At 38.9% G+C, this 27,854-nt stretch overlaps 2 protein-coding genes across 2 annotated transcripts in view; both read right to left on the bottom strand.

Moving 5' to 3' along the window:
- LOC125228179 (ATP-binding cassette sub-family C member Sur) overlaps nucleotides 1-10,279 on the bottom strand; it is a 39,310-nt gene extending 29,031 nt beyond the window's left edge. Inside the window, exon 1 of the mRNA XM_048132639.1 lies at nucleotides 9,472-10,279. The gene's annotated coding sequence lies outside the window, so the exon portion shown is untranslated. The remainder of the gene's footprint in view (nucleotides 1-9,471) is intronic.
- A 554-nt stretch (nucleotides 10,280-10,833) lies between these two features.
- LOC125228249 (cGMP-dependent protein kinase, isozyme 1-like) lies at nucleotides 10,834-27,706 on the bottom strand. The gene is made up of 11 exons (XM_048132746.1): nucleotides 27,488-27,706; nucleotides 21,269-21,642; nucleotides 20,296-20,579; nucleotides 19,483-19,652; nucleotides 19,008-19,246; nucleotides 18,617-18,717; nucleotides 17,656-17,872; nucleotides 14,809-15,040; nucleotides 13,911-14,009; nucleotides 12,137-12,390; nucleotides 10,834-11,588 (listed from the first exon to the last, which is right to left on the bottom strand). Exons 1-11 carry the CDS (start codon nucleotides 27,581-27,583, stop codon nucleotides 11,429-11,431), a joined length of 2,226 nt encoding a protein of 741 aa, XP_047988703.1. The 5' UTR covers nucleotides 27,584-27,706; the 3' UTR covers nucleotides 10,834-11,428.
- Between the last annotated feature and the right edge of the window lie 148 nt (nucleotides 27,707-27,854).

Below are 27,854 nucleotides of genomic sequence, written 5' to 3' on the forward strand. Positions count from 1 at the left end.
TATTATTCATAAGAATAAGCTGGTAATTCTCATGTAATTTATTTTTCCCCTCACTAGCTCGGAAACACGTGTTTTGTCCTTTAATACCAGCGGGTAAAAACGCATTTTATCCACTAGTGGGTAAAGTAATTTGACCTTGAATAAAGTCAAATTAACTGCTTTAGAATTGATAAAAGTAGGCGAATCTAGTAATAAAGAAAGATATTTAAGACCTGTGGAACTATTGGAAGATTGATAAACGCATTTTTTACTTGAACTAGTTTCCTCTTATGATTGAGTGGAAAACTTTCTTAGTTAAAACAACTCTGAACTGTTATTAACTCTGTAAACTATGGGTTTTTCAATTCTTTCTAAACAATTGTATTTATCGTGGTTCAACTATAGGTAATCCTTTCTTTTTCGTAGTTCAATTCCACACTACGTTAAAATACAAGCTTTTATCCAATGTATAACAAATAACTATTAGTTATTTAGGTTGTTTATCTCGGCAAATATTCGGCTATGCAACTGAATTATTCGGTACGAATACGTACTTGAAAATCGAATAGAATATAAATGATTTACCAATATTTCGTACAATTAATATCGTAGCTTTAACATTACGACTGGATGGAAACTTATCTGGCTGCTTTCACCTGTTCCAACTAGCACGTAAAACGATACAAATATGCATATTTGTTGTGTATGTGTGGGGTGTGGGTCTCTGACTGTGCATGATGCGCTAATACAGTGTGCGTAGCCGAATGTACAAACGCTCACGAAACGCTCACGATAATATCTCTTTCGTAGATATCTATCTCTATCGCTCTTGCCTTGCGTATTGGTCGCGACAGAGCCAGACTACCTTTCTGCGGCGTTTCATTTTCGTTTCGCGTCGCAGAAATGCCATTCGGCTTCGGGGCCTGGTTGGTATTCATTTTCAATATTACTGTGATTTCTTATATTATTTAGATCGTCGTCGGCACCTACGTTTCCTTTTTCCTTTGCAGTTCTTGCAAGGAGCAATTTCAGGAAAGCGGTGTCACATTAACTCGGGCCGGTACCGGTGAGTGCTTTAAACTACTTATCTAATCTAATGGTACCCAGACCTACCCATATCGCTAGATATTCACCTGTCACTTTTCGATGAAAGAAACATCGCGAGGAAACCAGACTAATTCCAATAACACCTAGGTTAAAAATATTTTAAGCGGGTTACTCACGTGTTAAGTCGATATATAGCGTTGGACATGTTTCGATGTTCGAGTCTCACGGGAGTTCCCCCCACGAGTTGGAAGGTCAGATAATTTGGTTACTTTTGTAAAAAATAGTGCCTGCGCCAATTCTAGGGGTTAACCATCAGCCTCACAAACCGCTAACATCTGGAAGTCTGGGACAAAGAACAATTTGAAACGTCTTTCCATTTTTCCTATCCATGCGTAATTGCGTATATGCAAGTACCTACTTACTTTATAGCAGGGTGGTGGTGGGTATTTATTCCGATCTTTTGTGATAAAACTTACTTATTCTACTAGTTAGGATGCGAAATACATAGTTTACATATACATATACATGGGCATTTCTCAAGAGCTGCGTTAAAACGTGTCCGGGGCAAAAAACGTCAGAACGGACTGTTCTAAAAATCTGAATTAATTCAGGCATAATCTGTAGCCTCTGTTCTATTTGGTACACTATAAAGTTATTTATTTATTATTTGTATAGTATAAGTAACAAAATATTAAATGCGAAAAATGACCTTCGGTGGGCGTGTCCCGCACCCAGAATTTGCAAAACAAAAAATCATAACTCAAGATTGAGTTGTTGATCACAGTTGTTATAGACATTCACGTATAAGGTATTAGTTAATCTACTTATCATATTTTGTATATAAAAATAATATGTTAGCTAAACTCATCGAGTAAAGACAAATTTACGATGTGTCCCGGGCTGGTGACTGATTTCGGTGTGATTTTTTAAACATGACGGTACTCTTACAAATTATTAGATCAGAGACATAGTGGCACAAATATAGTATGTTTTAGCTATGTTTTAACCATTCAGTGTAGAAGAGATGCAGTACCGTTTTATAATGGGGACTTTTTAAAGGTTTCTCAGTCATTCGATGGGTTTTGGTCTCATGTTTTTTAAGATTCAGTGGTTCAATTTACTCCCACAGTTTTAGTGCATGTGGCGTTACTCGTTATGTAAGGTACTAAAAAATCCTGCGTTTTTTTGACCACCGGGCAAATTGATTACAGTGCCCATACATAATGTCGGTGATTTTAAAATGTCACATTTCATACAAACTATAAGGTTCTAATGGAGGCCTCCACCACCAATATTTTTTATATTTAGGCTAGATTTTAGTAAATAGACTGACATGTCATAAACGTAGTAAATAAAAATCAGCACCGAAATCAGACACCGGACGTCATCTCTGAGAATCGCCTACATACTTATCATAGGGCGGTTATATCATTAAATTTCCGCAGCAGTAAACAATAGGTTCCAAATATGCACTATATTCGGAACAGTGACGCATGTTTGGTCTTTATTTAGATGCTGATAGCATCTGATCACAGTGGTTAATTGATAACAACCGAAATAATAAGTCGGTCGGCAATCTTGCCAAATGTCTATCGTCGGTGCCTATTTACTATATCGATCGGTAAGGATTGGTATTTATACCGATTTGACTATTTTAATTGATTACAAGTTTTTCTCGTCCAGTTTCGCCGGCCACTATTCTGCGTGGTTTAACATACGAAGGCGATTTTTAACCGCCGCTCAAATCTCAAGGAAGGTGGTTCTCAATATCTCAATTCGCCTGTTTTTTTTTAATGTTTGTTCCACGATATCTTGAATTTTTTTTTTATTGAATGTATATGCATACAAATTGGTCACTTTTATCAGAACTGATGATGGGATCCTGGAGAGATTGAGGGAACTCCTCAAATCTGAACGGCACACTTATAGTGACTTTGGTATTTTTATAAGAACAGCATGCACTTACGTCCAGAACAGTGACATTTGGTGCAGTGGAACTGCTGATGATAATAAGAACGGAACTCCTTAACGGACTTTGGTATTTTTATAAGAACAGCTTGCATAAAATTTGTCAAGCTCGATTTCTTATAATCGGATATCGGATTCATGAGAAATTGAGGAAACTCCTCAAACCTTAACTGTACCTATACGTATATTCATTTGTGTTTCCATCAAATAATCAAAGAGTCGTCAAAACACTACGGATCTAATTTCTTGTCACGTAACCAGTGGAATATTTACCTAAAAAAACACTTAAGTGAGGGGAACTCACGTGCTACATACACGTTTTACCCTTTACCCCGTCACTAAAGATAAGACTTAATAAATCGTTTTTTTTTTGTATTTCGATTTTATTTATTTCGTCGCAAATGAGATATACGTCCCACAGCGGCACAGGCCTCCTCTCATAGAGAAGAGTGTATGTATGAGCTGTAGTCCCCGCGCCCAGTCGACTTGGAATATCTGAGAGTTTCTTTTTTTCGCCACTTTTATGAAATGTCATATTTTTGAAAAAAATATGCTATTTCTACTCAGAATCACTAGCTTTTTCAATCCTAGTAGTTAAAAAAAATGTCCCATACGATTTTTTCTTATTTTGTTACCATTTTCCGTACATGTTGTGTGGGGTAACAAAAGAGGAAAGTAACAAAAATGTATGGAAATTCTGGGACACTTTTTGTCTCCCAGTGAGATTGAAAGTTCTCGTGATTCACTAAAGAAATCAAAATAAAAAAAATGTCAAAAAAAATTAAATGCTCATCTACGCTTGGTCACCCAGGGGGAAGGGGGGACAAAAACGGCAGAAATATGGTCACGTTGTTTGGGTATGTTCCCTAAGGGCATTTATTAGTGTGATGAGCACAGATATTTGTTCCTGTCATGGATGTTTTCTGTGTAGGTATATATGTAAGTATTTGTATAGTATATATGTATATCGTTGTCTGAGTGTCTGTAACACAATATTACCGTGGGACTCAGTCAATCTGTGTAAGAATGTCCTATAATATATTTATTTTCCCCTCACTAGCTCGGAAACACGTGTTTTGACCTTTAATACCAGCGGGTAAAAACGCATTTTATCCACTAGTGGGTAAAGTAATTTGACCTTGAATAAAGTCAAATTAATTGCTTTAAAATTGATAAAAGTAGGTGAATCTAGTAATAAAGATGATTTACTACCAGTGGAAATACTGGAAGCAGTGATAAACGCATTTTTTGCGTTGTAGTTTCCTCGCTATAGTGAGGGGAAAAGTTTTGTGTTACACTCGGGTGCAAATGTATTTTAATTTTTATTAAGCAGAAACGTCTGCTAACGATTCTAAACATTTTTATATTAAAGCTCAATTAAGCCGTAGCTCAATTGGTAAGAGCATTGCACGGATTGCAAAAATGGTGCGGGTTCAAGTCCCGCCGGAAGCGTAAATTTTTCCATTTTTTCCTTTAATATACAAATGTATTTTACTTCTCGTGTGTTAAAAAACTCGCAAGTTCAGGATTCTATTCTCGAACCACTCGCTTCGCTCGTGGTTCAACTATAGAATCCTTCCACTTGCTCGTTTTTCAATTCCACACTCGGCGTTAAAATACAACTTTGCCCCCTTGTATAAAAAATAACTATTGTTTATTACGCAGTTACTTTATTACCACAATTCAAAAAACTCATTTCATAACTGAATACAGTCATCGTTACTTCGTTCATACCAAGACATTTGTCTGTCCCCAGGGCGGATGCTGGCTCGCGGGAGAAACCCGTGACGCGGCACGAGCAAGCACTTCTCAGAAACTTCTAAAGCTGAAAGATAATTTATCGCTGCGCTTGATCTTCGTCTACTGAACTAACTGAAAGTTCAATGACTAGACTATAAGTATTCGTTGAGTCACTTCTATAGGTTGGTACATAGAAACAAACGTAACCCGTAAGTACTTAAAATTGTTCCCCCATATTTGAATTATCCGGTTTTATCTAATTTGCAATTATTTTTCGCAGCCAACTATATAGTTTTATAGTTACTGGATAGAAAAGGGAATGGCATAATGTGCATCCTGATATACCTATACCGGTTACTACAATAGGCTGTGCGAAAAGAATGGGAAATACCTATTCTAAAAACCCTATGATATCCTAAAGGAGAATGCCTATGATACCCTTTAAAATAATTCGTTGGATTTGAAATCCATACTAATATTATAAATGGGAAAGTGTGTGTGTCTGTTTGTTTGTCCATCTTTCACGGCAAAACGGAGCGACGAATTGTCGTGATTTTTTAAGTGGAGATAGTTGAAGGGATGGAGAGTGACATAGGCTACTGTTTGTCTCTTTCTAACGCGAGTGAAGCCGCGGGCAAAAGCTAGTACTTAAATAAAGAACAAAACACCAATCCATACTTAATATTATAAATGGGAAAGTGTGTGTGTGTCTGTTTGTTTGTACATCTTTCACGGCAAAACGGAGCGACGAATTGACGTATTTTTTTAGGTGTAGAAAGTTGAAGGGGTGGAGAGTGTCATAGGCTACTTTTTTTGTCTCTTTCTAACGCGAGCGAAGCCGCGGGCAAAAGCTAGTTGGCAATAAACTAATACGCGCGACATAATAGACCGATTTTCATCAAACATGGCTAAGAACACTCCCGACTTACTCAGCTTTCAGACAAAAAAAACTAAATCCAAATCGGTTCATCCGTTCGGGAGCTACGATGCCACAGACAGACACACACACAGACAGACACGTCAAACTTATACCCCGTCGTTTTTGCGTCGGGGTTTAAAAATATTGTACAAGCAGGTCCTGTCTAAAATTGAACTGCAGAGTATATAATTACTTTACATATTATGCTATTCATTGTTTAGCTGAATGACTGAGTCCCTCACGACGTTTGTCCAGTTGTTATGCATGATCGACATATGCCCAGTCACAATGACACATGTGTTGAATGAACCGGGTAAGTATGTGCAAGTCAGAATTTATAAAATTTAGTGTGAATAGTGTGGGTCGCCTAACCGGAAAATTTGGTCCAAGATAGGCACAAATACCTTAAGATAATATATGTGCATAGGATATGGAAAGTGATTATAAATCTGCTCGTAGTCCCCTTTTGTCATCTTTGGATATTACTAGTAATACTATAGAAAATTTTACATTACTATTGAGTTTTGAAATCGGCCATCATTATGAATATCATGGGAATAATTATTTAGTTAGGATTAGAAGGAGTAGAATAGGATTATTTCTAGGGCGATATCATTAAATTAATATAAATTTAATAAATGTAAGAGGAAAACCTTCGCTTTGTATTAACAAGGTGACGACAAAGTACCTACCTAGTTAATACCACAGTTATTTATATCAATAGCCCCACAAATATTGTCAATCTATTTATGTTTTTGGATTCCTATCTAATTAACTCGTACTCTGGAAATATATAGCCTTACCGCGAATTAATGTCCAACAATGTGGTATTGGCTACTGTAATATAAAAAAGTCATTTGTCACTAAGAAAATGATTGTGTTAATTTTGCACTAAATTATTTATCTACAATAAAGTGAAAGCACTTTCAGCAGTAAATCATTGCAAATATGAGAACGAACCTCATCTTATGTAATTACTAATTAGGTAAGTATAAGTATCTACTGAAGATAATGATGATATACAAATTGATACCAACTGGCGGTCTAGCACAACTGACACTCGCCCGCGAGTCCATACTTGAAGTCGCGCTTGATGTATGAACTCGCGCGCGACAACGCAACATGTCCTAAAACCGCCTGTAGGCCTAGCATATGATGGCCTCGAGAGTATATGGCCGCGAGATAGACTAACCGTTCTTATGTCATTAATACAATTAGAAGAAGACATATGATCTATCCCACTGCGACAAACTCTCGCGGCCATCATATGCTAGGCCTGCTGGCAGTGTGAACGATGTTACGAGTACCTACCGCGCCGCGCCTAACTCAGCTCACGGGTAACAGGAAGGCATTGCTTACTAAGGTCCGTCCAATGACTTTGCATACATTTTAGGGACCTATGACTAGGTAGATATCTAACGACAACATCAGACGTGGTTTGCTAATTAAATAAACTGCTTGACAGATCGAAAAGCTATTGCTTGCATCTTTCTCAATAAGACATATGCAATATTTAGGTACATTTTGTCGTATTGGCACAGGATGTGAATCAGAGTCGTTTTATGCTTGAATGCATTTTTTTAAAAACATTTCAGTAAACATCTACAAACGGGTAATATATGATAAAGTATGTCCTAAAATTCTTCATAAAAATATATCAAACCAACAACGTAAGGCTTCGGTAGTAATACATTACCTATACATATTGTATATATATGTTTATCAAGTTTATGACCTATTGTGTCCGTGGGGTAAGACACAAAGTCATATTTTGGGTAAGGTGGTTCTTAGACCTTGTTTTGACTTTCAATGTCGTGGTACATTAGGAATTGGTAAAGTTCAGTACTTAATTATCTTATTTTTTTAATAACTCGATAACCGTAAAAGTTAAGACGCTTGTTTCTTACAGAAATTAATTTTATTTGATCTAAAGAACCTTCCCTTAAACTTAACGGAATTCAATAAAAATAGGGTGTATTGTATATGTTTAATTGTTTATACAAATTGTGTCAGTGGGGTAAGATACAACAGTCATATTTTGGGTACGCCGTGTCTTGTGCGGGCGACGGTCGTGTGACCGTCGCGCGACCATCGCCGTGGCGTCGCGTCTCATACTTCCATATCGATAAGGTTTGATTTCATATGCGTCGCATCGCCGTCGCCCACGCAAGCCACGGCGTTAGACCTTGTTTTGACTTTCAATTACTTATTTCGTCACTACTTTTAAAAAAACTTGTATCTTCGTCTGTCAATGAAAAGAAAATTATAGTAAGTATGTTTTAACTTTGAGGAACAGGGTGAGATACGAGATTTTTTAAAAGTAGTTTCGATTTTTATTATTAACAAAAATCTGTTAATACCTTTTGTACATATTTGCAAATAAAGAACTTCAATTAAGTATAATAGTCATTCACTGTGTTGTGTAATATTTTACAAGCTTTTATTAAACTTTTAATGCATTCATGTGTGGTCAAGAATTTCACCACCTGCTTTCTTCCCGTTGGTGTCGTAAAAGTCGACTGTGCGATATGGGTTCCATTGTGATGTGGGCGATAGACTGACAATCTGTTACTGTTTCTGACATAATTTCGTTTTCTTTCAACCCCTTAATTTGCCAAGAGTGGCACCGAAACTTACAGTTTTATGTGCTCTGTCCCGTTTGGAAATACAGGAGTGAGTTTATGTAGGGTAACCTAAACTAAAAATAAATTCTCTTTACATATGTTTAATGCAATTTAAATATATTATGTAACTGTGAACCGTAGTACCTACCTCTAAATATATGAGTATGGATCAAATTTTGCACCTAAGTTAAATATAATTTTTACACTTACTTCCCAATAAAACAAAATTTGACATGATTAAAATAATTTGAAATAGGTACCTACTAGCTATAGTGATAATGAAATTGAATACCTACTCGTTTTCATGGATTTAAATGTCTAGCAGTGGAGATATGCGTTCGCGGCCGTTTAGTGCCTCACTTCGTTGCCTAAAGTATCTATGTAACAATTAACATCACGGTACTTTACTCAAGTTCTGACCTTATCATTAAATCTATCACTATCACTAAAGTATTATGATTGAAAAGAACGGGGAAGATAGTTGATTGCAATAAGTAGGTAAGGTAAAGGTAAGTTACAGACGACTGATGAGAATCCGACTTTCCTGTAGTGGTTACGGTGACAGGTATCATGGCATGGTTTAATGATTCAATTGTGGGAAAATCAGCTGAGCCCAGAGCTCTCTCCGGAAGCGGGTCTAACTGTAAACCATCGGCATATAAATATATGTAGGTACCTAATGAATGTCCAAATTATAATTGCTTTTTATCGTGTTATTTGTGATATAGTTAAGAGTTAAAACTACACGAAGGGTGCCATGCAGCTTATTAAGTAGTAACCACGTTGGTACGTACACCAGTGGCGGCTGGTGAAAATTTCTGAACACTGAGCAAAAATAAACCTAGGTACTTTTACATTAGATACTTTACTAGTAATCAATTTTAGATCAGCCGCTGCTGGTACCTACCTACCTAAATAATTGGCTAATCATGAATATTACTTGAAAATCTTGAAATGTAATTATTCTATCTTACTGTCATGGTCGCTTGCTTTTGCTAAAGTTTGCTCAAATTAATTTAACTGTTGGTATTCGTTGTTAGTACTTAGTATTAAGGTAGTAGTAGGAATTTAGTGTCACAACGTGTACGTCATGTGTAATAAACTTACATTTCCCATAACATAAGTTTGGCAGTCCCTTTACGGTAGCATTTTGCATAGGCCGAGATGTTGTTATCACAACCAAAACAAACTCACCTAAAACTAAATAACTTTTAACAACACTGCCGGAACGATCCAAGTCACTGCACTCTCATTTTAGTAAAACGTTCCATTGCATACGGATGGCGATGTTCATGTTCATTCAGTTAGCATTGTGGGGTTTGTTTTTATTCGTCGGCGGATTGAACGCGGCGGAGGGGCATCGGTAGTCGCGGCGCCGGTTGGTGTGTGACTGAGTTGAGTAGCCGCCAGTATGCATGCGTGTGAGGGGCGCGTCATCGTGACGGCGACGCCGCGTCGCCGCCGCCGCAGCCGCTAGCGTGGAAGCAGTGACCGACCTACCAGCGCAGCCAACGATTTAGTTCACTATAACAGGTTGTTTTTCTAGTGCACTTTCATGCATAATGCAGCCGGCACAGGTAGATGCGCAGAGTTGCGTGTTCGTCTCATGTTTAATAATTTTTACAACCGCACTTTTGCATGTACTTACCTAACTCATTTTGTTATAACTCTGCGAGTACCTATTTATACATTTGTTGAAAAAATAATTGTTTTCCTTTATTTGTCGTGAAACTGGAACTGGTCGGAATTTAATAACGCAGGAAGGGAAAACAAACACCGGTTTGTTTGCCAATGACGCAATCATGTGAGTAAACTGAAACAGATGTTTGCCGTTGATACAGATTCTTGACCCAAAACTCGACAGATAGTTCGTTACTAAGGTTTATCATTAATATCACAAAGAGGTATGGGTACAGTCGCTATTAGATATATCGAAGTAGTGGCTCAGGCTCCGCAGCCGAATGGCATTTTGTGCGATGCGAAAGTGATGCGAAACGCGACCGAAACGCCGCAGAAATGTAGTCTGGCTCTGTCGCGGTGCTCATGGATACCTGTTTACTTATCTGGGTACGCACTGTAGTGCCTTGCCAATAGAGGCGTGTTCAAATATTTGTGACTACTGACTAATATACCTTGGCCGCTACGATATATCCGATGTCGACTGTAACACAACACAATGTGAACTGTGTGACTGATGTTGGTCAGCGGTGCCGCATTGAGCCAATGTCATGGTGCGGCAGGTTTTTGTCCGTGGCCGGCGAAGGCACGCCGAGCGGTGCGGGCACAGGTTTTCCGCATACTGACCTGCATTCCCGCGCTACACCGGCTTTCCTTTGACTCTCGCCTTGTTTTTAAGTCGTCGAGAGCATTAACTTAGATATTTTGATTTAAATAGTATCTACAGGATCCCAGTGTTCAGTGGACATCGGACCCCCTGTACCTTACGTCTGCTCTGCACTCCCTGTACTGTACTGGCTGCAAACAAATCTCTAAGCACGGTGGGCCACCTACGTCTTGTATGCGTCGGTTTACTTTGAGAGAAATTAAACAATTTGATACTAAAATAAAATATACATTTATTCTGTATAATATCCAAAATTTGAAAATCAATAATTAAATTGGTGTTTTAATTATTTTTTAAAAATGTCATTTACTAAATTGAGTTCATTTCTACCTTAACTGGAACGCCCGATTTTCTGCACTATCTTGCTTACTCTTTATTGGGTACATACGCTGCAGCATTGCAAATTAAAAGCTCGGCCACACTAAGTAGCGCGTTTTGAGAGCGCAGCGCATGCGCTGCCGATCCGCTCTGAATGCGCTAGCATTCCGCTCCTTAACGGAGCTACGCTATCAAAACGCCCTAGTGTGGCCGAACCTTAACATCTTCTTGCATTATTCGTATTCGTAAAAAAACTAAGGACCTTATGACAGTGCCCCATTCTCCGCTTTAGACTTTGACCAGATTAAATTAATCAGTAAAAATATATATTTATCTAAATAATAATTGTGTTGAAGTACCAGAAAGTCTAAGTATAAAGAATTATACCTGCTCTACACAAAAAGGTACTGCCATAGAATCATCATTCGACGCTCTAGATATTATATTTGTATTCACACAACACATTAAACATATTAAACACAGCTTGTTCTAGAACTCAAGATCCCAGCCGGAGGTTTCATCCGGGGGCAGTTTCTCCTTAGGGTACTTCTCGAAGTTGGAGAGGTCGGTGGGGTTGGTGACACGCTGCACCAGCGGCGCCTTCATCTTGCGCTCGCGCAGCGCCTCCCAGTCGAACCCGAGGAACCATCTGCGGAAAATATATTGATTCTTTGTTGTAAAAATGTCAGGGGCTAGAGTACACCAAAGGGACGCTGCGCCGTCCTGTTGGTCATTCTAAATATCGTTGGATGTAGAGAATGGAAAAATATATAGAGTATAGACGGACAAGGTACGGACCACAGAACTTAATTTAGATAGAAGAAACAAATTCATATATTTGTATAGGGGCCGAGCGTGTCAAATTTTGTACTGAAGTTGATTCTTGCCTGTAATTTTAAATATGTCTCAGGCTCTTGATTGTGAGGCATTTTTTATGTTTTGGTTGACTTCAACTTACAAAAATTGACGCCCGAAAGCTGCAAGCTGCGAGTAAAGACGGACAACTCAGTGGATTTCACTGAGTTCATTTGACACGCTAAGTAGATACGTTTGCTTGATCTATCTATGGTATATATGACATCTGTGGTACGGACCGGTACGGCGCGGCAAAGCTTGGGGACCAGCATCTGTCCCGGACAGAGGTGGCATTTGAGTGCCTTATAAGGTGGTAGTTTCCGTAGTTTAAATAAGTCATACTTGTGATTTTTGACGTCTATCATCTTCTTCAAATAACCGAGCCGTTCAGCCGGGACGGCGCGGCACAGCTTGCGCACCAGCATCTGCGCGGACTTGGGCACGCGCGGGTGGAACGGCACGGCGTCGATGCCGCGCAGGATGAGCGTGTAGGTCTTCATGTGGTCGCTGCCCGCCGCGCGGAATGGCGGTTTGCCCACCAGCAGCTCGTAGATGAACACGCCTAGAGCCCAGCAGTCTACGGCTCGGTCGTGGCCCTACATCAAACAAATATAGGTAGGTATACAATTTGAGGACATTGACTTATTATATTATTAGTTCGTAAAGACAGGTCCTTTATGACGCAGTTTCGTTGGTGCTCAGCGTTATATGAAATCAATACTAAACTAATATTATAAATGGGAAAGTCTGTGCGTCTGTTTGTTTGTCCGTCTTTCACGGCAAAACGGAGCGACGAATTGTCGTGATCTTTTAAGTTAAGATACTTGAAGGAATGGAGTGACATAGGCTACTTTTTAGGGTTCCGTAGTCAACTAGGAACCCTTATAGTTTCGCCATGTCTGTCTGTCCGTCCGTCCGTCCGTCCGTCCGTCCGTCCGTCCGTCCATCCGTCCGTCCGTCCGTCCGTCCGTCCGTCCGCGGATAATCTCAGTAACCGTTAGCACTAGAAAGCTGAAATTTGGTACCAATATGTATATCAATCACGCCGACAAAGTGCAAAAATAAAAAATGGAAAAATATGTTTTATTAGGGTACCCCCCGTACATGTAAAGTGGAGGCTGATATTTTTTTCATTCCAACCCCAACGTGTGATATATTGTTGGATAGGTATTTAAAAATGAATAAGGGTTTGCAAAGATCGTTTTTTGATAATATTAATATTTTCGGAAATAATCGCTCCTAAAGGAAAAAAACGTGCGTCCCCCCCCCTCTAACTTTTGAACCATATGTTTAAAAAATATGAAAAAAATCACAAAAGTAAAACTTTATAAGGACTTTCTAGGAAAATTGTTTTGAACTTGATAGGTTCAGTAGTTTTTGAGAAAAATACGGAAAACTACGGAACCCTACACTGAGCGTGGCCCGACACGCTCTTGGCCGGTTTTTGTCTCTTTCTAACACTTACTTAAAATGGGGTGGGGGTCGATTTTTGTATGGAGCATTCCACAATTTTCGAATTTAATGCGAGCGAAGCCGCGGGCAAAAGCTAGTTGCCTATATAATTACTTTTGACACCTTTGTGTAGGCACTTCAGTGCACCCCATGTATACATGTACCCATATACCTGTAGGTACCTGTATATTATGAGCTTGATACTGGAGTTGAGTCAGCTGCTACTAAAATGTGTTGTAAAGTTCATTTACGCAAGCACGAATAACTGAAAATGTACTGTGCATCAACTTCGTCAGGTTTGGGTTCTTTAAACTTCTTGATGACGATGCAGTTGCGAGTGTGAAAAAAAAGATAACCGCAAACAAGTTTTTGTTAAGTATTAGCAGGTACCAAACATTGACTTTTTTAGATTGTCGAGGATTACTTACTACGTTTCCAGTAGGTCAAATGGTTACAAGTGGTAGGTATAAAATTGGCTTTCAATGTTTGATTTGATACCTACTCAATAAAGGTGGGTAATAAAATGTTTTAAAAATAAAATTATACGTACCTACCTCGCGGCAGTAACAGACACGATTGACGCATTTGTAGTATTTTGAATATCGTTTGTAGGTTGTGAGTAGGTAGGTGGTACATGTAGGTAGGTATCTATATCGTATCTTACCTTATTTAGCACTATCTCTGGAGCAACGTATTCAGGCGTTCCGGCAAAAGTGTACGTCTTGACATTTGGGTCAAGCTGCTTCGCAAATCCGAAGTCGACCTACAAATAAAAAGAAACGTTATTTAAGGAACACGATAGCGTAGTTATTAAACTATAAAACACCCATGTGACTAAGTGATATTATTGGGTCATTTGATAAACGCTTCATCTGTTTCAACATAGACAGTCTGCTTTCGTTTAAATACATAATTTTGAAATCCAGATTTAGGTGCACAATGCGTTAACGCACGACTACTAAGGAATGCAGATTATACAGTGGAATGAGAACGTCAAATGTGGCTTTTTTCCTCTAACTATATCCTTTAAATTGATCTACAACAATGTATAAGATCATAACACAATACACCTTACAGACAGGATCGCAACACTTAGTGCTAGTTCAGACACAGCGGAAACCGCGCGGATGCAAACCGCATACACAGCAATACACAGCATAGTAGCATAGCATAGCCAATAATAATAGCATAGACAGCATAGTACTAGACCGTTCACACTACACCGCGCGGTTGTAGTGTGAACGTTCCAGTACTATGCTATTAAAAAAAGATCCACGCGGTTGATCCGCGCGGTTTGCATCCGCGCGGTTTCCGCTGTCTGAACTAGCACTTACATTTATTGAGTATTAAGTATCTATTTTTTTATTATGTTGCTACGATTTTTTGTAAGGTGGAGGTGGACTGTGGACTTCAGTTGGGATCTAATTTAAAACTGGTGATATCCGCTGTGCCCATCCTAATACCACACAAATCGAGATGACTCAGTCCCCATACCAATCTACTCTTTGCTCCATACCACATACAACGTTTATACTAGCTTTTAAGGTATAAAAGTCACTTACCAACTTAATATACCCCAGCCTATCAAGCATCAGATTCTCCGGCTTCAAGTCCCGGTAGACGATGTCCTTGGAGTGTAGGTACTGGAAGGCCTCGACGACGCAGGCCGCCATGAACCGCGCGGTGGCTTCGGGGAAGAACCGCTGCTTCTGCAGGATCGTCCACACCTCGCCGCCGAGGATCGGCTCCATCAGGAAGTAGATGTACTTGTTGTCTTTGAATGTACGATAGAGTCTAAAAAAATATACCTTCGTTTTATGGACTCAGAAATTATTTTAAAATTAAATTATGTAAAGCATGCATTAACATACATTTTCAGTACAGATGGTGTTTTTTTACGCTTTAGTGCGAGAGGTGGTTCATTTCGTGTCAGTTCGAAACTTCGGAGGGCCATCTGTACTGAAAAACGTCCTACGATACACGTGCGAAATAAGGGAAATTCGTAATTTCCACACTTGTATCGTTATGTACTATTCTCATAGTCCATGTTGTTTTATTATACGTTGATGAATTGTGCTGTTAGATTACTGTGCTTATTAAATATGAAGTATGAAACCAATTATGTATTAATTTGGGTTTGCTTTAAAAAATATGTTATTGCGCAGGGGGTTCAGAATCCAGAAAGTTACTAAGGGGCGATACATAAGGACTGTAACTTGTACCTATACCTAATACCGCGGCCCTTAACTTTTTCATGGAGTGAGACTGCATTGGTTCATAAAATTTTACAATCCATAGGTTTCATAATGTCGCACGCATTGCAATTTGTCTAGACTGTTGGCGATGAGCCAAGTCATAAACAAAGTCTTGAAATTTTCAAAGGCGATGCGGCGTCTGGGGAAATATAGAGTCTAATTGCTTTTGTTGCAAACGTGTAGGTATGTACCTATCAGCTCCCAATTTACTCTAATTTTAAAACAGAGTGGAACCACCATAGATTTAGAATTATTAAACTAGATTGTGGAGTTAGGTCAAAAAGTGTGTCCACATGAGAGGTCATTGTTTGGGCTGGTGTCCCTCTCGCACTTGCTGACAATGTCAACATTATTCAGTGACGTCATCACTGTCATAAATTGGGGATACCAGTCAATTTTCAAAGTTACTACCAAATCTACTAAAACGCAATTGAAGGTATTTTTTAATTATACAAATCTATGATTTATTCGCATCAAAATAATTACATTATAATTATTTTCCAATTCTTTGAAATATATCGAAACCCTAGTTTGAATATAACACTAAAATAATATAAGAAGTTATAAAGTCAGATAATATACAGATAAAAATACTACTACTATGGTAACCTCATTAACACTGGCAACACGTGCGAGAGGGACACCAGCCCAAACAATGCCCTCTCATGTGGACCGTTTTCGCTAGTCTGATACGATCATCTTTCTCTCTCGGTGATAAGGTTCAATTTAGTATGGCAAAAAATGTGATTGAGCTGTCCCCTGTAAAGGTCTTTGGGAACCACGTATATAGATATGTTATGTACGTTTTAGTTAGCCGTGTAAACGGTGCGAGTTACTTACTGACGTTCCTGTATACTATTCTTGATATTTAAAACACTAGAGATATTTATTTTCAATTAGGCCAAATAAGTATATGACCATCGTACAGATTGAATACCTACCCTTACTTAAAAGGGAGACGGAGAAAATTTGTTGTTTCGTTTTTAGAGCGGAAATTTAAACTTAACCTTTTATGAGGCACTAGCTTTTTACCGCTGCTTCGCTCGCGTTAGAAAGAGACAAAAAGTAGCCTATGTCACTCTCCATCCCTTCAACTATCTCTACCTTAAAATCACGTCGTTTTCATGCGCGGATCCAGGGGGGGTCATGACCCCCCCTGGAGCCAAGGTTGACCATACAAATAGACCACGTGACCACCCCCTGGGGCCTGGCCCTTTACCACGTGACCCCCCCCCCCCCCTTCCCTGGGCACGAAGCTGGATCCGCGCTTGGTCGTTTTGTCGCTCCGTTTTGTCGTAAATGACGGACACACTTTTTCATTTATAACATTACCATGGATTAAGCGTGTCAGAGTACAAAATTAAATTAAACTTCAATTTTGCACACTGCCTTAACACTGTAAACTAAAGTTCAAAATTAGGTGGGAAATATGCCTTACTGTCGTGTCTAAATGGATCTCCTTGTCTCCTTGTCTAATATTGGTTCCCAAGTTCCCTTAAGTCAAGTCATAATGTATCGCTTGTTCACATTTTCGTTAGTCATGATTAGGTTTTTCTTAGGAACGCGTAACTTTTCAGGATCTTGCCATAAAACAAACCTAACCTAACTATCTGTAGATGACCTTAATGAAAACCCTGAAAACCCTGAACCCGGGACCGCGGCGTAGCAGGCAGGGTCACTACCGACTAGGCCAGACCGGTCATTATATTCATTATGACTTTCAATCATTATGTCAAACAAAGGGATACGTTCTAATTATATTTCAGGGACTTTCGATTGATCTATGGAACATGGCGGATCGTTCTCCAAATTTGTATTTTTTTATTTTTGCATTCTGCCGTTTAATGTATAAGTTTGATAGGATATTATGCAGTAAATAGCCTACGCAAAGGGTGCAGTTGATGAAGAATTCGTTTGGAGATGCGAATATCCAATTCTACGGACATCAGCATCACTCAGCAGTTCGTGGTCCCGGCCGCCATCATGCTTTGTACTGCTGCTCCAGCTATCCTCCAGTGCAACGTGAAGGCCTAATCACTTACATGCACACATCGATGTTTTTTATATCTATGTAATACACTTGTCATTGGCAAAGGCCCACGAGGCTGCCATATTGAATAAATGAATGAATGAATTATATTTCATTTGTATTACCTGCAAATGAAGGGGCTGTTGCAGACCATCATGATGTTCTTCTCGTTGTAGGCGTGCACCTGTTGCTGCTGCTGCACCATGTCCACCTTCTTGAGGCACTTCAGCGCGAAGGTCAGCTTCGGGTCGCGCATGTACTGCACCAGCTCCACGCGCCCGAACCCGCCCACGCCCATCGTGCCCACGATCTCCAGGTCCTTCAGCTCCACGTATTCAAATTCTGAAGTAAACCGTGTTCGACGACACGAAATTACGACGACGAAGTGCGGGGTGTTAGGGTTGACAAACACCTCTGTAGTTACAGGCGTTCATGCCATCATCATCATCATGGGTGTGCTAGGTATATCAAGCGAACCCTATGCTTATTTGCCATTGACGTAAGTATGTACCTAGTATAAAAAATTATACCTCTACTAGTAGAGTAGACAATACCATATAGGAAAATGTAGGTAGTTACTTCAATTACTTCATGTTGCAGTTAGATTTTTCACATTATCCGATCCGATATCGGATGTAGGAAGGATACAAATGTTAAAAAAGATGGCGCCTTTAATATAAAGGACATCGGTCCGACATCCGATATCGGATCGTGTAATGTGAAAACGCACATAGTGGGAAACTTTACACTTCTACAAAAGCTCTCACTTGTTTTAATAAATACTATAAATAGTAGGTACGAGTAACACAGACATCTAAAGGTTTATCAAATCCATTCATCTGCTAATTTGCTGAATTGGCATGCAAGTGAAACTGTACGGATCTTGAATGATAATTGATAATTCATTCACTAACATTGCAGCGGAAACTGCCTTCTAAGAATAGTAATTATCTACGTGGGATTAAAGCAGCTTCCTTAATTAAGATAAGTACTTAATTAGGTATTAGAAGTTATGTTTTGTCTCGTTTAAAATAAATGGTGCATTGTGGTAGTGAGGAACATACAAAAATAGTTAAGAATAATTACCGCTTTTTACTTGTGATGACTTCCTTTGCTCCAATGGCAGGGGAACGGAATGTCTGATATTCTTTAATTCGTCTAAGTTGCCGATGAGTTCCGTGAAGGGACTGAAAAAAAGATTTAACGATTAAAAATACGTTAAAGAAGATTCATAATGGTAACTTAAGTACATTCGTGTGAACTTCCGAATTTCCGACCGATTATCTATAGACGTAGCAACAGCAACCTGTCAACTCTTATACTCCGTCAGTGGTGTAATAAATAGAATTACCTAGGTACTTGATTAGGCTGAGTGAAAACAGGACAGATTGAGCCCCACACCTCGTACAGCCAGATACCAGCCAGAAGCCAAGGAACGAACAATCACTCGACATCGCATTATTTATGTAAACCTTACCCTCGCTCTAATGTAAGGCACTCTACTCCGGGCGGCTCAGCAGTGACGGTGGCGAGCCGGCGGTCCTCGTGCAGCAGGGCCTGCTCGCCGAAGTAGTCGCCACGGCGCAGCGTGCCCACGTGCCGGTCGGGGCCCTCGCCCTCACGCTTCGTCACCGCCACGGTGCCGCCGCGTATGATGTAGAACTTGTCCCCCCTTTCACCTTGCCGCACAACCGCCGTACCAGCTGAGAAGAACTCCTGAAATTCAAGATTGCAATCGTACCGTAAGGTTGAGGCTAGTTGCTAAACAGACATCTTGTCAGCGTTTTTATTCACAATAATTAATATTAATAAACTTAACTACTGAGAGTGTTTATAGAGTCAAATTTTACATGGGAATGGGTTTGATTATGAGCATGATCATTATTGACGAAGACGGAGTTAGGTTTGTCTCATTTCACGAACAATAGATCGGGTTGCGTTTGTGTCCTTACCCGTTTGAGGAAGTCTGAGATCTTGGCGAGCTCGATGGGGTGTATGCCCTGCAGCAGCGGCACGGAGGCCAGGAAGCGCATGTTGTACTCCTGCTCGCGCCGCCCGCTGCCCACCATTATCTTCTGGAAGACACGCCGCTCCAGCGTCCATACTTTGGCTTCTGTTATACCTGCATATGGAAAATACTGGCTGGAAATAGTGATAAATAAACTTTCGTTATACCAAGTTATACTTATTGCAAATTATCTCGGGAGCATACATACATACAATCACGCCTGTATCCCATAAAGGGGTAGGCAGAACACATGAAACTACTAAAGCTTCAGTGCTAAGTACTCTTGGCAAATAAGGGGTTGAAAGAAAACGAAACTGTGGCATTGCAGTGACAGGTTGCCAGCCTCTCGCCTACGCCACAATTTAACCCATATCCCATAGTCGCCTTCTACGACACCCACGGGAAGAAAGGGGGTGGTGAAATTCTTAACCCGTCACCACACAGTGCAGTCTTGGGAGCATGGGCTTTTAAAATGTTGTTTTTTTTTAAATAGGTAAATGGTTTATGGCATTAAGGGAATAATTTTAAGGGGCTAAATTTTAGAAACAAGGACGTAAGTAATATACGAGTACTAATGTAGCTTAGCTATTAAGTAGGTAACTACTTCTTAATGACACACACACCTTAGAAATTAAATTGCGTTTTCCTCAGGTTTCAGTTGAAGCGTAATCAATTAGATTAACTGGGATTTATTATTGTTACACTTAATAAGAATGCGAGTTAGTCATAAAGTTATCATAACAAACTTATCACTTACATCGTATCGACGCAAATCGTTTAGCTTTATACAAGATAGCGAGTTCTCCGAATGCTTCTCCGGGGCCAAAGTTCTTCACAACCTGTCCGCCTTTTAGAACCTCAAACTGTCCTTCAGCAGAAACGTATAGATGACTCCCAGATTCGCCCTCGCGGATTATTAGACTCACGGCTTGGAAAATCTGTGGGCTCATCGCTTCGACTACCATCGTTAATAATTCTTCGTCCATCAAGTTCTTTAGAAAGTCATTAGCCATTACTGCTTTTCTTATTTGGTCGGCAGATCTGAAACAAAAACTTGCACTTTGTACCCAGGCGTCTACTGGCAGCCGTATTACCTACTCTCAACTGCCCAAATTTTAAAATAATTCTGCATTTCACATTCTTGAATGTGAAATTTCACATTCTTGAATGTGAAATCCGGCCGGTAGATTTAGATCAAATACCTTAAAGAAAAGGGTCGCATTTTGGTGAAGGAAAACATCGTTAGGAAACCGGACTAATCCTGATATGGCCTAGTTACCCTTTGGGTTGGGTCGAGTTAAATCTAGTGCCTAGGCTATCTCTTGTGATTAGTTGTCTAAGCGGACCCCAGGCTCCCATGAACCATCGCTAATACCGGGATAACGCAAGGAACATGATGACCCTAAAGAAAAGGGTGTAGGGTAAATACTTACTGCAATCGTTCCTATTCATTATCTTTTAATTTTATTTTAGTTTATCTCACTCCCAAAAGTGTGCAACCTAATACAAAAAGCAACTTCGTTGTTATTGTCGGTAAAATTACGATCTTCGAATTTGAGGAATTCTTCTAGCCCATTTGTCGAAGTTACAAGTTACAATTTACAAGTGGTAGTCAATGTCTAATTTGACAAGTTGGAAAGAGACTTCCGCTTGTAACTTTCAGTTTTGAGAAATGGGCCCCAGAGGATTTTGATTGAGGATAATTATTTTGATTCTTAATAATGACTTACTTTTCATCCTTTTCATATTTCATGTATTGGAGATCCACACTGGCGCGGGACGTGTCAAGCGGCGCGTGCGGCGCGATGATGCCTCTCTTCCGCCGCTGCGGCTCAGCATGGGCCGGCCTGGTTATGAAATCCGATACGGTTTTCAAATCCGTGCTGCTATTACTTCTACTGTTCATTTCGAAATCTGAATCTCTGCTATAGACCGTTCTCCCGCTCTGTATGCTCATGTAACTGGTGGTGGAGATCTTAGAAATCGTCCTTTGCTCGGTGTTCTGTAGTTGAATGTCATCCTGATGTGATGGAGGCTCCGCAGTGCTATTTGGGACGGTGCCGTTGACGTTTGGCATTGGCACATCGACATTGTTAGTTAATGTCTGAAAAAATGATTACCTATTTTGATTATGTATAGGCTAGGCCAACTAGTAAACGATAGAGTCGTTACTTCAAAAACGGATGAGAAACTTGCATTTTATCCACAAGAGTATCTACAAAGTAATTTCATACAAAATATTCTAACTTGATGCCCAAAGCTGGCTGGTAGGTACAATTGACATTAAAATGATGATTTTGAACCGTAAATGTTAACTGACGTGTTTGATTTAGTTTCATGCCATAAGTACAGATATTTTCCTCGTGCTGGTGTGGTGAAAAATTATGTGTTTCACTTGAAGGCAAAATTTGTTTTACCTACTATGTAATGTACCCTCGCAACGTACAACGTGCCTTGAAAGCCTCGAGACGCACAAGATTTCACAATTTGGAATCTTTCGCTTGGTCAGAAATCCAGGAGAGAAAATGCTCAAATGGAAAGGAGCCCTCCTAAATAAGGAAATTCTTAGTTTAATATATTAGGTAGTATTATTAACTAAATTTATCAAAAAAAATATTTAGAACAACTCAGTTAAAAGATATTGCGAAATTTTATTCGAGATTCGAGATTCCGCTCTCGACTGTTTCCTCCTTCAAAACTTATCAATCGTAATGAAATTTGAGAATCTGAATAACAATGAAATAATCTGCCATTCCTATAATACCACACCTTTTTTGCGCCATAATCAATAAGGTCATTTTTGGGAATTTTTGATGGGCTCTCGTCTTTAAAAATAAGAATATCAAAAAAATCAAAACAGTCCGACACAGATAAAAATAATATTAATCTGGGTTGAAAAAATCATTGTTCTATCTTCAAAAACCAGGGAGGAAATAGTCGAGAGCGTTTGTATGGAGAATTGACCTCTCGTGTATCGTCTTAAGACTCTTAAGCTACAACTTAAATTTGGTCCCTTGTAAAACATATAACTATTAATGTAGGTACGTTTTAGGTACCTAAGTACATACATACTTTTTTTTTTCTGCTGCTTGTTGTTTCAGTAGGTAAGTATAGGTACATAATTATATCGGTAGGTTAAAATCAATGAACCGTAATGCCCTAAAGTGAACCGATAAATGCATATCCTATTGTATTTGTGTAATCAAGCGTTATGCGACGGTATTAAACGGATATAAATTCCATCATGTGTATCGTTACCGCCCGAAGCATTTACCTCTGCCTGGTAATTGTTTTATACTTATCTCATATCTTGCTCTGCGATCAAGTCTATTATCTATATCATAGATAAATTCATTTTTTATTACAAATGTAAACAGGTAAGCATGTTGAAATATGAATGAATTGATTACCTAATAAAAATTTACATTATTACCTTATTTAAAAATTTAAATTAACAAAATGTTTACCTTTGCTATGGCAGTGGTCAAAACATTTACAATCTCGCATGGAACGGAAGTATTAAATGGAATTGGTACGATTATTGCAGTGATTTTTAACGCTCTTATCTAAATTGAAGATAATTTTATCATTCATTTATAAATTCATAATTTAGAGAATTTAGATTAGACAAGACAAACATTTTTACTCAGTAAGTATAGTGATTTTTTTAAATGCACTGGGTATAATCTGTCCTACTTTAAGATAAAGAACTAGATAAAACCGGCTTCTTAGCCGCATGGCCCGACATATGCTCTTGTATGTGGGGGCCATGCTGTGTGTAGGGTCACATCTCGGACACTGGCGATCAAAATAAATTATGAAAGAGGCGCGTTCCTAGCACACATTCTAAGCTCGAGTAGGTTGTGAATGCGTCCCATGCTTGTATGAGTGAGATATGACAGGTCGACTGTTCGCGTTTTTGATAGGCGGTAACTTTGAGGTAACCGAGCGGGGGGGGCGGCACTTTCAGCGGGAGTGGCTATACTGTACGATAGTACTCTAGTATGGTAGGGTTGTGTAGGAACCCGTCCCTCAAAGGACGGACTTATCAAGGGCTGATCCACCTTTTTATCCGTGCAGGATCCGCGCACGCCCGACTTACGCAAAAATTTCCCGTATTTTTTTCAAAAACTGATCAAACTGAACTGAACTTGATAAAGTTCAAAATAATTTTCCTAGAAAATGTTTAAAGTTCTACTTTTGTGTTTTTTTTTCATATTTTTAAACTTATGGTTCAAAAGTTAGGGGGTTACTTTGTTTTTAACTTTTGGACCTATTCATTTTTAAATACCCATCCAACAATATATCACACGTTAGGGTTGAATTTCCCCATTTTCCGTGTAGGAGTGGTACCCTAACAAAACATTTTTTTTTACTTTGTCGGCGTAATTAATACATATTGGTACCAAATTCCAGCTTTCTAGTGCTAACGATCACTGAGATTATCCGCGGACGGACAGACAGACATGGCGAAACTATAAGGGTTCCTAGTTGGGTACGGAAACCTAAAAAGGCTGATGGTCATTTACGGTTATTTCATATTTTTAGACCTATTATTTTTATTTGGTTCTAAAGTAAGAGAGAGAGTGGGGTATGTTGGAGCAGGGGCCCATTTCCCATTCCTGAAGCTACAAGTTACAAGTGGTTGTCAATGTGTAAATTTATGACAAGTTGGAAAGAGACTTCCGCTTATAACTTTCAGTTTTGAGAAATGGGCCCCAGATGGTCACATAAAAGTTATGAACCTCTTAAGTCATAACTTAACCTCATATTTACTTTACAAATTCCGTTAATCAACAACGCTATGAATTTTTAAACCATCGTTATACCGATCAATATTTATAATGAGAGGCACTTGCGTCGTTAGCGTTCTAAGAGTTAATAGTTATTTGCTATACAAGTGCAAAGTTGTATTTCAACACACGAGAAGTAAAAATAATAAAATAAGTACATTTTCCCCTCACTAGCTCGGAAACACGTGTTTTGTACTTTAATAACAGCGGGTAAAAACCGCATTTTATCCACTACTGGATAAAGTAATTTGACCTTGATTATAGTCATTTTTTCTGCTTTAAAATTGATAAAAGTGAGTGAATCTAGTGATGACGATGATTTACCACCTGTGGAACTACTGGAAGTAGTGATAAACGCGTTTTTTGCGTTGTACCTACTTTCCTCGCTATAGTGAGGGAAAAAGTTTTGTGTTACACTCGGGTGCAAATGAATTTTACTTCTCGTGTGTTAAGAAACTCGCACGTTCAGGATTCTAATCTCGAACCACTCGCTTCGCTCGTGGTTCAACTATAGACTCCTTTCACTTGCTCGTTTTTCAATTCCACACTCGGCGTTAAAATACAACTTTGCACCCTTGTATAACAAATAACTATTGCACCCGTGTGTAATACAAAACTTTTCCCCTCACTATAGCGAGGAAAGTAAAAATGCAAAAGACGCCTTTATCACTGCTTACAGTAGTTCCACAGGTGGTAAATTGCAAAAAATCGTTTTTTTTTCAGACTGGAAAAAATAAATTTTTCTGGAATGATTTTTTTAAAGCACGAAATCTCAAAATTTGCAAGGCTTTTATACCGTTTTTTAATCTTTATGTTATCTATGAATTAAATGTAATTTAACAATTTTAATTTCTAGTTTTATGAAACTAACATTAACGAAATCTGTAGTTTGCCATTTACCTTTGGCTACACCACCGCCCAGTGCCGGCCCGTGCATCCTATCAGGGTAGAGCGAGTTTGAGTTTTGATGCCCCTTGACTGTCTAAAAAATAATATCGCGAGCGTAGCGAGCGCGAAAATTTTATCACCTTATATACGTCCCGGGGCTGATAGTGGTTATTATTATTATGTACATAACATAGCAAACAAAATCGAGTAGGTACTATCAGGGCAGAGTCAAGGAAGCACTTGAAATAAAGACGAGATTTTGGGTGTAGTGAGCACGAAAATTGACGTAGTAAGTAAAAGATATACCGATGCAGAAATGGTATACGCGAGCGAAGCGAGCGCGAAATTTTTTCTCTGATATCAGTGTCAGAATACCCATTTAGGTATTTTGCCACTGCATGCTTTTCGGTTTCCTAGTGCTTAAAGTGCTTCGATTGCTTCGAAGGTCTCTCATCGTCACGCTTACGTTCTTTTGACTCATACAAAATTGCACCTCTCTGTGACGTTTTGCGCCATTGGCTTTATGAGGAACATTGCTTTGGATTGTCAGACAGGCTTTGAATTTGGACAGCTGCATAACTTTGTCGTTCGGCCTCGCAACGTGGTTCGTCAAGGGCTAGAATCCCCCTTTCACGTCGCCCTAGCAAAAGCAACTACCTTATGAATGTTGTATATCCTCACCATGTGTGTGTGTATCCTCACTACTCATATCGAATTTGGCAAAATAAATGTATTTGACATTAAAAAAAATAACGACTACATATTTTCGATTAAATTTTTGTGTGTAATTTTTTTTGGCCACTGAAAACGCTGTCAGCGATGTAGTGACGTCACCGAATAGGGACCTTACTTCATATCAAAACAATCACTGTCATATTGAACTTTATGCCCCATAATTAAAGTCAGAAAATGTTGTTTTCGAGTAGATTGACCTGATGCACAGATAATCTATATAGCCTGATTACGTAAAAGTATACTTTAAAAATATTTTTTGCTGTTTTTAAGACCAAATATAGTAATATTTTATTTAATAAAATATAGTAATATTTTATTTCGGTTAATTGGTAAATGATATAAGACAGACTTTTATAAAAGGGTCAAGTAGCCTATTGATGACATTGTGGTGCAACTTTCCAGTTAATCTGAATCAAAAATCTAAATTTTCAATAGCTGGATTTATTCCCCCGACCCGCCTCGCTAAGGCGGCCGCTCCACTCGCTCTACTCTTAATCCGGCCCACCTATATTATTATTTTTTAATCAAGGATAATTAGTAAATTTATTATTTAAAGAAATTTTATTTTTTGAAATAATACAACCAGGGCCGGATAATGGTAAATCATCTTCATCACTAGATTCACCCACTTTTATCAATTTTAAAGCAGAAATTTTGACTATATAGCCCTTGGTATTAAAATGCGTTACTACATAAATACATAGTTTCTCGATATCGTTTGTCTTACTTTTCATACAGGTAAGTGTTAGCCATTGTGCAGTAGGTTAGTAGGCCATTTTCCTTGGTTATTTGGATGATTTCATGTCGGGGGTTTACCTTTCGCATCATCAGCTATTGAGGTAGGCATATTTTAAATTAGTAGGTACGTAGCTAAGTATTTATTGCCATTACGACTATGAAGATTACACAGTTAATTATCTAATAAAATCAATGTTTCTAGGTATACTTGTCTACTAATGCCGAAGCATTGATTGAATTTTAACTTCCTGTTAAGGTAGTTAGGTATCCTATTTATAGAGAAAATGCAACGCTTCTTCATTGAAGAGTTAATTAATAGTCTGATGTATGTAGATATGTCTTTTTGTTAGCTTAAGTACATATATTTAATTAAAATTTTCATAGATAGATACTAACGTGACACATCGAGGCTTTTAATAATGAAAAAATACTACACATCCATTACACCATCCACTATTTCTTGAGCTACATATTCCAAATATTAAACATGTCTCTACATAATGACAACTTATTAGATTGCTGTCTGAACGTTCGCGTTCTGAAGTTTCGATTTACTACGTACTCGTACTTGTGAACCGTGTGAGGTGTGCAATGAAGTAATAAAAGTACTTAGTTCCATAGAACAATCAACACAACTCTCGACATGGACATTAAATTAGGTAGGTACCTATTTTCATAATATGCATTTCACACAAGGCACCTGTGTAAAGTTTGTGAAAGATAACATACTAAAACTTAGGTTAAAAAGGATGTAAGCAACACTATAGTTAGGTAGTAAAGAAGAGATAGACTTACGATAGTCCAACGTCGCTCGTCTGGCTCCGGCGACGCGGGGCTGGTCAGGTTGAAGCCGCGTTTGGCAGACCACCGGAACGGGGGGCACAGCACCATGTTCGCAATGGCAACAGTCGGGTCGAGGCGAGCACAATACCATTACACCGTGGATTGTGGCACACCGCGCACTGCGCGATCGGCGCACGAGCAAACCCTTATCGCGACTAGATTATCTCGGCCAACCGATTGTTTTAATTATTATATATATACTGAAGAATGATTAGGTACCATTATCAGAGTGCCTTGCATTGTTATCAGCCCTAATAATTTTAATGAGTATCAGTCACAGGTAATTGAATTTAAGTTTTAACAATATGCTAGTATTTTT

Source organism: Leguminivora glycinivorella, chromosome 7 (assembly GCF_023078275.1).
Source record: "Leguminivora glycinivorella isolate SPB_JAAS2020 chromosome 7, LegGlyc_1.1, whole genome shotgun sequence".
Classification (NCBI taxonomy): Eukaryota; Metazoa; Arthropoda; class Insecta; order Lepidoptera; family Tortricidae; genus Leguminivora; species Leguminivora glycinivorella.

What these genes read in the sequence shown, in the direction of transcription:
- LOC125228249 (XM_048132746.1), bottom strand. Translation starts at nt 27,583, where the DNA reads ATGGTGCTGTGCCCCCCGTTCCGGTGGTCTGCCAAACGCGGCTTCAAC. An exon ending in TGCCTTACATTAGAGCGAGG is followed by an intron (nt 18,718 to 19,007) that starts GTAAGGTTTACA and finishes TCTTTTTTTCAG; the next exon opens with TCCCTTCACGGAACTCATCG. An exon ending in CAGAGATAGTGCTAAATAAG is followed by an intron (nt 12,391 to 13,910) that starts GTAAGATACGAT and finishes TGTTTGATGTAG; the next exon opens with GGCCACGACCGAGCCGTAGA.